Source organism: Orbicella faveolata, unplaced genomic scaffold (genome assembly GCF_042242905.1).
Source record: "Orbicella faveolata isolate gen_17 unplaced genomic scaffold, um_ofav_v1 contig_26, whole genome shotgun sequence".
Taxonomy (NCBI): domain Eukaryota; kingdom Metazoa; phylum Cnidaria; class Anthozoa; order Scleractinia; family Merulinidae; genus Orbicella; species Orbicella faveolata.
The window spans coordinates 8155001-8166842 of record NW_028301554.1 but is presented as its reverse complement, the minus strand read 5'-3'; the positions used below and the strand labels follow the sequence as shown (position 1 = coordinate 8166842).

Genomic DNA, 11842 nt, shown 5'->3' with positions numbered 1-11842 from the left:
AAAGACTAAATAAGAGAAAGACAGAAAAACAAGAGCAATAGAAAGAGAAAAACTAACTCCGTGTGGCTTTGTTTGATCTTACCGAAGTGCGCTGGTAGTGTAAATTGCGCGCGCGCTGATAGGGTAACTTCCAATAGATATCGGGCGCACTTCCGGTTTCTTTAAATGCTAAAGGAAACGCGGTTTTTGATTAAATCCAGCTTTTTTCGACGAATTTCGATTAAAGCCAACGTTGGCAACATAGCTATGCATTCCTTTTCGAAATCATGTTTTTTTTAGAAAATTACGAATTTTTCAATATTTTGAAATGCTCTCAAATTCTGACCTTTTAGAAATGAAACAAAATCGATGCATAGCGTAATGAGAATTTAAATTAAAGTATTAAATCAATGAAAAAAATCCCGAGAAAGTAATTTGCCTGGGAGCCTTTGCATTTTTTCTGTATTAGTCACATGACCATGGGCGTGGCCTGATGACGTCATCACTAGTGTTACTGATCATGAAAAAGTTGAAACACATGAAATAACTCTGAACTAACTAAAAATAATGAAGTTATATGAGACTAAATTTTCCTTAGCAACGGCTCGAAAAGATCGGTTAATGGGCCCTTAATTTAGGTAAATGTATTGACATTTGCTAAGAAAGCTTGGTGAAATTTTCGGATTCCTATGAAAGCTCTTCTTAAAACAGTTAAACGTCTAAATCCTACAGAAAGCTCAAAAGGTTTGAAGGAGGGCGGGAAAGATATCTATCGATAAATAATGTGGTAAAATTTCACGATCGCCAGAAGACAATTAAGAGGAGACAATCATTAATATTAAGAGACAAATAATCGATAAATAATGCGGTAAAATTTCACGATCGCCAGAAGACAACTAAGACGAGACAATCATTAATATTAACAGACATAGAGTAACCAGATGGCATCTGTTTAAACTTACTTGAAAAAGCCTGTGTGCAAAATTGAAATATTATTGAGTCCATTTCCAGCCACATGTATGTTAAAATCATTCTCTTATAATTTCTCCTTCCATATTTTATATTGTCCCTGATATTTAAGCACAAATGGAGCACAAGTTATTTTCGTGGGCGTGACACAACGCACCCTTAATTACGCGTTTTGAGTTTTGTGTAACTCGTTTTCCCATCGAGTTTAAAGCTTTTCCCCTAGAATAAACAAGACGAAAAGACAGTTTTTCATCACAGTGAAGTATCCTGTGTAATTTCCACTTCTAAGGACGTTCGTCGATGACTATGACTCGGCATTCGTAGTGTTTTCAGCCGTGTATCCGGGTTCAACTGGAATTGTGTCTACATCTTCGTTCAGCATTTTTGATATTGACCGCCAGTATCTTCTTAAAACAGAAAATAGCCATTGCCCGTCTAAACTCGGATATTCTTAATCCATACACAACTGGATTGAGAAAAGAGTTCGAATAATTCAGAAGGGTTACTACGTAATAAAAATTACCTGCAGGAATTGTGACCTCAAAAATAACTTCTAAAGCATCCATGATAATTAAGGGCAGCCACGAGAGAAGCGCGAGAACAGATACAAACAACAAGGTTTTTGGTAAACGTCTGTTTCGTGCTGCCCGGTTCTGTGCTTGGAAAGTAAGTTCTGCGTTCTGAAACTTTCTCCAAATACTGATGTTACAACTACAAATAACGAACGTTATTATCAAACCGAAAGACACCCAAGCATAATTCTCATATTCCGGAGAAGTTAAGTGACCCAGTGTTATTTCAAATGCAGTTACAAGAATTGTAAGTATCCAAGACATCGAAATAATGGCGCAGTAGTTTCTCGTTGACGGTGATCGCTTATATCTGTGTGGCGACGCTATAGCGTAAAATCTCTGACCAGAAATCATCGCTGCGGAAATTAACGAAGCATGCATAAAAAACGTATCGACCAGATCATGGGCGTAATCCAAAGATGAAGACATGCGTCCCGTCCACAGCTGAAAATTGTACTCTCCGATGAAGAAGATGTAGCCAGGCATTGATAGTGTTCCTAGCATCAGGTCAGCAAACGCCATATTGATGACAAGAAACAAGCTTTTTCTACGAAGACTTTTGTTTGCAGCAAACAGGACAATAGTGAGAAGGTTTCCAGCCACAACAAGCAAAGTCGTCAAAATGAACGCGCAACACCATGCAATGCCTTCTGCCTTGGAATAAACAATCATTTCGGAGCCAGAAGCGTTGTTAGAAGTAATATTAGCTCCCGATGTGATATTCATTTTTGTTTGACTCATCAAGCCTCGAAATCGCCAATGTGGGAACAAATACTGTATATCGTAATTTTGTAATGAGCCACGAGAAGCTATTAGAAGCAAATGTGGTCTGCTTTATTTGTTTCACTTAATTTATACTGAAAAAGCGCTATTGGCAGCTGGTCGACCTAAATGCACCTACTCACCTAAATTAACAAATAAAGAGGCCTCGACTGTGCTCTGTTCTGTTGTAAAGCACGCAGGAAGCGGTAGAGCACGAAAGAAGTGTAGGGGAAAACACGAGACGAAGTCGAGTGCTCTACCGCTTCCTAAGTGCTTTACAACAGATCTAGAACAGACCACAGTCGAGGCTTCTTTATTTGTTTTATGATAAAAAATCTAATAATTTCCCCACGCATTTGGCTGAATTTTCAAACCAAACTTTATTTTCCAAACGAACAAAAGTGGCGTCACCCGTGCACTGTTCTCTGATAAAGCACGCTAAAATGAGCCAATCACAATCCTTATTAGAATATTTGAAATAATTTTATTGGCTTACTAAGCGACAGCTCTCAATCACAAACTCGACTTCGGCTAAGCTTTTAGTTTCGATTAGTTTGAGTGGCTTTTGAGAGAAGAACGATGCCTTCGAACTTGAAGTTCGCTTTTAAGTTAATTTTTAAATACGGATCTAAAGGCAGGTGAAGGTTTATAGTCCAGAGGAATCCTAGTGACTTTAGGTCTGAATGCGTCAGCAGAAACAAGAGAAAAACTTGTTTCGTGAAAGTAGCCTAGTATTTTGTCGACATTTCTTTTTTTACGTCAACGGAAACAAGGCATAAACGTGTTTCCGGAACATAACCTTGTATTTCCGTAAACGTTTAGGTCTGATTACGTCGACGGAAATCTAAAAAATTCAGATTTCCGGAACGTTACCAAGAGTTTCCGCACATGTTAACATAAAGTTACGCTTGCGGAATCACTTATTTCCTTCAACAGAAACCTGACGGAAACATGTAAAAACGTGGTACGGTTCCGCTGTGACCGCAGCAACGGAAACACGAGTAAACGTCACCAAACCGCTAGCGGAAACGCGTGTTAACCGTCGTATTTCCGCAACGGTTTCACATATTTCTATCACGTTTCCGTTTACGGATTCTTGATATTTTGTCCTGTGTTAAAGCTTTTATCTGCTGTTACTTGCTTTATTTCATGGATAGAAATGATACTGATAACAGAAGAATAAAAAAAAACAGTCAGAGTGAATCAGTTCTGAGCAAGGGTCATAATCTCTCGGATCCAGGTGATTCGTTCGCTTGCTCCCAATACAAGCGTTACACTTCAGGTATCATCATGAATTAATTCGATCTGGCCTGATGCCCTGATCTGACCCATGTTGGAATATATTTAGCTCTTATTAACCGAGCAGGAGGTCTGTATGGGAGAATCATGGCCGAGGTTTTGAGTACAGACCGAACACAGTGAAGTCTGTGCACACGACCGAGATCAAGAGTCTCCCATACAGATCGACTAAGCTCGGTTAATAACATGTTTATTATATGGTAAAGAAGAAAAATTTCGTTTAATGTAACTGGTTTGTACTAACTGTCAGTCTGCTTGCGAACGGCGATGAGCTGAACTTGAAATAATTCTGCCAAAGTTTGCTCGTCCTCTTTACTTTTTTCTCATCAGGCTTTTTTGCACCTCCATAAATAAATATTATTGGAAGAAAATAGTCAATAGTTTTGCATTTTAGTTTGCAACTTTTTCTCCGCAAAATGTAACCGGTCGAGATGTCGGTCTAGATGGGAAAATCTAGACCGCTTTCAATATCGATTTCAGCCAATAAAATCCGTGAATTCGGTGGTTCCCAGTCCTTGTGAGACACAGCCATATATTAAAGTGAGATATTGATCAAAGTAAAATAAAGGTATGGGTCGTACTTGGGAAAAGTTTTCATCTTTGCCGGCTAAAAAAACACAAAAATTGGAAACCGCAACCGGAAAGGAAAACTTTTAGACAGAAACGGAGGGTCGCAGTAGTGAGAGATAAATGTCAGTACCAAATTTCAAATCTATTTGCTTGGCGATGTCATCCCAAGCTTTGCGGACTTGACTGCTGTTGATACGATCGAAATTCTCGGCCCACAGGTTGATTAGCATTTTTTCTTTGTTATCTGACCATCTTTCATAAGATCGTTTTCCAGTATCAACGGGTTCATGATCAGGAGACGATTGGGAAGACGAAGACGAAGACGCTTGTGAAGCGCTTGCTTGCATGGACCTGTCCGGTAGAGTGTTTTCCTGCGCAATGCTCGCATGTGAAGTGCTCGGCTGCGTTCCCCTTCCAGTCATATCATGGTAGACGGGAACATACTGCGGGTATTCCATGCTATCGCCGTAAAAACCTTGAAAACCTCGAAATTGTGCGGGATTATAATAATAGCCTCGTCCGTTCATGATGAAAGACCGCGAACTAGAACTGAACTTCCCGCGCGTATCGTTGTTCATGTTACGCTGACAAGCGTTGACAGTTACCGCTGTGATTCCCATTGTTTGGCTCGACTTTTCGAAAATCTGCCTGCCCCACCAAAGCACTACGGCGTCTTTGACGTTTTGCCGATTCGCAAAGTTTTTGCTAAAGCGAAAAACCTGCGGTCGCACTAGGCAAAGGCGCGCGATGAGAGATTTCCACCGCAAAGTAAACAAATTCTTGCAAAGATTTCCAAAGTGCGACCCATACCAAACATTGATTAAATCGCGAGTGGGTTGTGTGATCCGCGGGCTCGGAAACAAAACAAAACACTAAAAACATCACAACTGATCGAGTCTGCATACCAGTCCCCGTTAAAAAAGGAATAAATTGAGTGCCTTGAATCTGTCACGTACAGCGTGGTTTCCAAAATCAGGAGCACAAACTGCCGTTAAGTCAACGTTTAATGCCGGTCTTTCATAAACAAAACTGATTGTAACCCGAGAGTTTCCAGAAACCGCCCTTTACAGGAATCTTACATTAGGAAAGCAAAGAATGGTTACACAGGAATTTAGCAATGGCCCGCATATACCTCGTGTCCACATGACTTTGATCACGTGGACACTACGCAAAAACACCTTTAGGAGGTCTTCTTGAGGACATCCGCGCCCAAAATGTTCCCAGGGACAGACATTTTTAAAACTTATCATGAAGTAAGGTGGAGTTCAGCTTTTGCAAAAAAGCCACAAGAAAATTAATGAGGGGTCATCGTGCTCGTTTTCGAGATAAGGCGCGTTAAAGGCCATGCGTTTTAAGGTCATTCCCCAGTATTGCATTGCGCATCCTTACTGCGCATAATTTCACACGTGATTAGCGCATTAAAAAATGGCGGCTTTTTGTTTGGAGCCGGACCTCGCCATAGAGGTAAATCGTCATTTTCTCGCAAACGAGTATGGTGACCTATCATTTTTTTCTGTTTTGAATTGAGTAATAAATTTCTCTGTGTAAAATAAATATGGACCAATTCTCAGTGTAGAACAAAAAGCAATCGTCGGAAACTTGAATTTAGCAAGCAATCGTGACTACGATCATGGTGCTATTATAAGGATTTATATGGGTATAAACAAGGTGCTGTTGCTCCTAGACGAACATGGGGACCCCTCATTTTTATTTCAAAATTTAAGTTCCTATAATATAAACAATCAATAGGCAAAGTTTCACAAAAATCTCAGTGCAGGTTCTATTTCAGTGGAATGACCTTAACAGGTGTTCATTATTTTAAGACTATATTAGCTTACAACTATCGGCCAGAAAAAAGCTACATTTGTGAAATTTAGATCGGGTAAACTTTCTCAATTCAACACAACTAAGTATATTACTCCAGGATTTTGTCCAAAACGGGTAATCCAAGCATTTTAGCGTTGATATTGCTCACCAACTGTAAACCACCTGCTTGTACGCTGGCAGTTCCGATCACAAAGGATTAATGAAATGGAAAACTGCAATAGGAACAAGACGTCAAATTTAAATAAAGTATTTTAAAATCACTTTGTTCAGCCTCTTGGAGTAAAAACGGTAGAAACCATTTAACAACTGCTTCATGCCTTAATGTGCTCTATCGAGCTTTGATGCAAGTTTGGAGAGAGACGCGAAGGGTTTGCTCGAGACGGTAGCCGAGGGAACCTCTAGCTTCTTGAACCAATAATTTTTTTTTTCCTGAAAGGAAAAGTAGTGTGACATGCACATGATTAATTAGTTTTTCTGGAGTTATTATTCAACTTTTCTGGGTTTTCGTTCAATCAGGGCATATTTCTTCGGAAATAAACTTCAAAATCGCCTCGCAGTTGATAAGGCCATCCCCCCTTTTTTTCGTTTATTGTTGAATGCGTTTTCTGATTTTGGGTCGGTCGGTCGTAAAAGGAAAAAAAACAGAATTAAAATTGGAAAAGGAGTCTGGAGCTAGGAGGTACGGTACCTCAGCATAATATCCGTGGAGCCTGGAAGCAACAAAGTGTGGTTACCAGACTGGTTACAAAGTCAACATCGCGGCAATAGAGGAAGGAAAAAGTCGACGTCGTTGTTAAAATCAAACGAGAACAGGGAAAAAGCTAAAAATCTGTAAGGCAAAAAATTGCTTATGTTTCAGATTAAAGTGACAATTGTTTGAAATAATGTGTTATTGCCTTCATTGTCTTCTGCGTAACTTCTGGGTCGGTCGGACGACGCTAAACAGAGAAAAAAAGGGGGACGGCTTAATAAATAAAACGCTTAAAAGCCAATTTTTAATAAGTGTTCTACATCCCTCGGACCAGTCGTTAATTAATATTCGTCTTTGTCAAAGTGCAACTAACTGTACATTAATTAAGGTAAATGTATTGACATTTGCTAAGAAAGCTTAGTGAAATTTTCGGATTCTTGTGAAAGCTCTTCTTAAAGCAGTTAAAAGTGTAAATTCTACAGAAAGCTCAAAAGGTTTGATGGAGCGCGGGAAAAGATATCTATCGATAAATAATGTGGTAAAATTTCACGATCGCCAGAAGACAATAAGACGAGAAAATCATTAATATTAAGAGACAGAGTAACCAGATGGCATCTGTTTCAACTCACTTGAAAAACCCTCTGTGTGCAAAATTGAAATATTATTGAGTCCATTTCCAGCCACATGTATGTTAATATCATTCTGTTACAATTTCCCCTTCCATATTTTACATTGTCCCTGATATTTAAGAGTGGTTGCCTGTAAAAATCAGACAAATTCTTAATTTCGCGGCGAGGGTCTAAAATTCGATTTCGCTCATATTCCTATGGCATATAGGCTAGAGCATCACAAAAACTACTGGATAGTTTTTTTGGCAAAATATCCTTTTATTTCAAAGAAATATGCACATTACCAAATTCCGTTAAAATCGTCATTTGACGCACCATTTTATTAAACAAGTTTGAGAGCCTCGCATGCAAAACCACATCGTTCTTCCGTCTTTAAAACACTCAAATATTTTTGTGCAATGTTTAAATGTGTACTGGGTTGATTTTACGGAATGTTGCGGTTTTTGTTGGGTGCAAAATAATTAAATTTCGTAGACATGTATTTCATTCACTTTAAAGTACTTCGTAAAAATAATCGATTTTCACCATGTGCGAAACCCTCAAATGGATTAAGCTTCTGGTGGTTGAATTGCAGAAAGATGGTCTACAGATTCCTGTAAAACTTTCTCTGGGCAAATGATTGTGAGCGACGCGAGAGCTTTTCAAAGTACGTTAAAAATGCAGACATTTGACCATCCGTCGTCAAATTTCAATTTACGGGTTGGACATATTTTAGCACGCGCCACATGTCTTGAGCTATATTAAGTTAAATTATAGCATAACTAAAGCAAAGCGCGCGCTCTGATTGGTTAATTTAGCGTCTACTATTTGCCCGTGGGTGTACGCTGCTGACGTGTGTGCTAATGTTTACAAAGCAAATCTTTTGACAGACGTTTTTCCAAAGTAATGGCCAACGTCCTTCTGTCAGAAATGCGAAACTGTCTTCACAGTTGTCTGAAGATGAAACTTTATCGAGTTACTGGTGTGCAGTCGGTTGTCATGAATGAATTTTCGCGCGCTTGTTTTCTCTCGTCATGTAAGACTACACGAACATTTTTTTGTGATGTACCTCAATAAAAGGACTTCTGTTGTTCCAATGACTCAATGTTATGTTATAAAACAAATGATACACGCCATAACGTGTACTATTGAGTTATGGATGCACTTGGGAGGTTTGCTAAGCACTCAAGAAGCTAGAGTCGCGCTCGGCTATCGCCTCGTGCGACTCTTACGCTTCTTTCGTGCTTAGCAACCTCCCGCGTGCATCCATAACTCAATAGTGCACGCTATGGCGTTTACCATTTGTTAAATAGACACAGAGCTGATAATTTCGAAATGGTCTAAACTTATTTGCTGTAAAAGGCAGGTCCAAAAGCCGATTTGACGTGTTTCTGTCACCATTCGTCGCACGTAAAGCAGAAGTTTGCTTTTGTTTACACAACGTCCGATGTACATCGCCAACTGTCAACTTATTTAATGGTCGAATACCATGAATCTATGACCCTCTTTCGACACATATGATCACCACTGCATCTAAGTCAAAAACGGCTAAGTGATTTGTACATAGTTGCTTGCTTTGCACTACACCAAAATATTAGGTTTGATCATCGTTTGATCTATTGCTGCTTGAATCCTTGCTTGCAGCGGTTCCTTGTTTGTTCGTCACGCAATGCTGTCATCCTGTTTTAGGGGGTAGGGGTAGGACAGTTTCTATCCCAATACGTAAGGCTCCGTAAGGCTTAGAACTACACGGAGCACGCAATCTTGTTGAGTAGGAAGAGATTAAATTAAGCAGTGAAAAGAATGAATAGTTAACCATTGCCCGTGTTGTCATCTTTTACTAGACCACCGCTACCTACACGCCCTGCGTAAATACTGTAACGCTAAACTCGTACCTAGATCTTTTCGCGCTGTGCAATTATTTTTGGTTTACCTATAATACAGTTAGATACCCTCGGGGAAATGGGAGGTGGCCGCTTAATATGGGTTGGCCGTTTAATAGAGGTTGGAGTACCTTAAACATTTTGTCACTATCGGGTTATAAATTTCTTTGTCAACGCGGAGTTAATTCAAAACAATCATTTTAGACGTCATCCTCGCAGACCCATGGGCAGTTTAGTGGGAGCGGGGAAAAGTCTAAACGGGTGAGAAAAAAGTTCGGGCGAAGACCCGTTTAGACTTTTTCCCCGCCCCCACTAACTGCCCATGGGTCTCCGAGAATGACGTCTGTCACGATTGTCTTTAATTAACATGTTTACTAAGAAATTTAGCTTAATTCATAACCCGATGGTGAAAAATTAATCAAGGTACACCAACCTCTATTAAGCGGCCAACCCCTATTAAGCGGACACGTCCATGTGTCTATTTCAACTTAATATAGCTCAAGACATGTGGCGCGTGCTAAAATATGTCTAACCCGTAAATTGAAATTTGACGACGGATGGTCAAATGTCTGCATTTTTAACGTACTTTGAAAAGCTCTCGCGTCGCTCACAATCATTTGCCCAGAGAAAGTTTTACAGGAATCTGTAGACTATCCTTCTGCGATTCAACCACCAGAAGCTTAATCCATTTGAAGGTTTCGCACATGGTGAAAATCGATTATTTTTACGAAGTACTTTAAAATGAATGAAATACATGTCTACGAAATTTAATTATTTTGCACCCAACAAAAACCGCAACATTCCGTAAAATCAACCCAGTACACATTTAAACATCGCACAAAAATATTTGAGTGTTTTAAGGACGGAAGAACGATGTGGTTTTGCATGCGAGGCTCTCAAACCTGTTTAATAAAATGGTGCGTCAAATGACGATTTTAACGGAATTTGGTAATGCGCATATTTCTTTGAAATAAAAGGATATTTATGCCGAGAGCGACGCCTATTTATAAACCCAGCGCACAGAAGACTATAATGAAATGGTTATAATCGCGGTCGTGCATGCGGCCAGAAACCACTCAATCACTGAAACACTTGTTTGGATTAATTTGGCCACTCACGTGGCGTTTATTTCAAACCATTCAAATGCTAAGGTGTCAAATTAATCAATTAAACATCGCTATATTTGATTCAGTGAATAAAGTTGGGGCGAAAAACAGCCAGCCCAGTAAGAGGTAGCAAGAGCAGAGGAGGAGCTCAGGGGATGGTGGAGGGCCGACGAAAGGAAGTAAAGTACGCTTCTAAGGCTAAACAGCTATCGCGATCGGCGCTAGCAGAAAAAGGGGAGAGGGTTAGAGTCCGGACGCACTGGACTGACAAAATTTGTTTGGCCCTTCCAAAAATCTCGACAAAATTTGTCTCTGCCAAATTTTTAATTTGTCAAGCGTGGGCGCACTGAATCACAGCAAAATATTTGTTAACCACAAGTGTCAATCACATGGAAATTAACACCATCGCTTACGCGCTGTTCGCGGGAAAGGCTTCATGTGATCTCACTAGAGTTCATGGGTCTAGAGTTCATGATCTTTTACCTCTTCGATCGAATATGTTGCCTCGGCATATTATTGCTTGTATTCTAGTTTTCTTCATCCTTGAATTCGTTCAACTTCAGCAGAGGCAGCTGCTACTTCTACTATGCCAGTGGAGGCTTCACCTTGTTCGACTGCAACTGATTCTAGAGTACCACAACAGACTTGTCCGTAGAAGGCGGCGAAGGCCCCATCCTTATTATTGGAACCTACCTAGGCCTTGCAATTCTTGGTTTGAAATTCATTTTCATAGGCGTAATATCCCCGAAGAATTCTTTTATCGCCAGATGAGAATGTCGCGCGACACGTTTGACACTCTGTTGGTTACACTTCGTCATAAGCTACAAAGGGAAGACACGCGGTTGAGGAACTGCATCCCACCAGAAAAAGTCTTGGCCATCGGACTATATCGCTTAGCACATGGTGGGTCATTCGAAAACGCAGGCATTGCAATGAATGTTGGTAAAGCAACTGCTCGTGAAGCATTTACTGATGTCGTCAATGCACTATACGATTTTAGAAACGACTTCATCAAATTTCCAGCTAACAAAGTAGAGACAAGAGCCTCCATCGAAACGTTCGCAGAATTATCGGATCTACCAAACGTAGCAGGCGCCATCGATGGGACACATATAAAAATAAAGGCTCCAAAAGAAAGCGCTGTCGACTACTTTAGCCGATATCAACAGCACGATGTGGCGGTGCAAGGCATCGTCGACGGAAGAAAAATATTTATGGATATCGCCGCTGGCTTTCCTGGTAGCTTGCATGATGCGCGAGTTCTTCGGAACTCGTCTTTTTACGACAGAGCAGAACATGGGGACGTTCTCGCAGCGCCAATTCATGTAATTGGCGGTCACGAAATACAGCCCTATTTGGTGGGGGATAGTGCGTACCCGCTTTCGCGCTGGCTTCAAAAACCCTACCCTGAAGGAACGAGAGATCCAAGTGAGATTCAATTTAACAAGCAGTTGTCTGCCGCTAGAGTTAAGGTGGAGTGAGCATTTGGAATAGTAAAAGGCCGATGGCGTATACTGTCTTTTATTGAAGAAGCAAGTGTAGCACGAGTTTCCAAGATTATTGTCTCATGCGCTGT

At 40.3% G+C, this 11842-nt stretch overlaps 1 protein-coding gene and 1 pseudogene across 1 annotated transcript in view; one reads left to right on the top strand and one right to left on the bottom strand.

Annotated features, from left to right (window-relative positions):
* Positions 1-1409: 1409 nt before the first annotated feature.
* LOC149107998 (octopamine receptor beta-2R-like) lies at positions 1410-2330 on the bottom strand (annotated as a pseudogene).
* An 8422-nt stretch (positions 2331-10752) lies between these two features.
* The window catches only part of LOC110058898 (uncharacterized), a 1197-nt gene continuing 107 nt past the window's right edge, over positions 10753-11842 (top strand). Inside the window, exon 1 of the mRNA XM_089295904.1 lies at positions 10753-11842. This exon is cut by the window's right edge and continues 107 nt beyond it. Coding sequence (XP_089152030.1) covers positions 10764-11747 — 984 coding nt within the window. The 5' untranslated portion in view covers positions 10753-10763 and the 3' untranslated portion in view covers positions 11748-11842.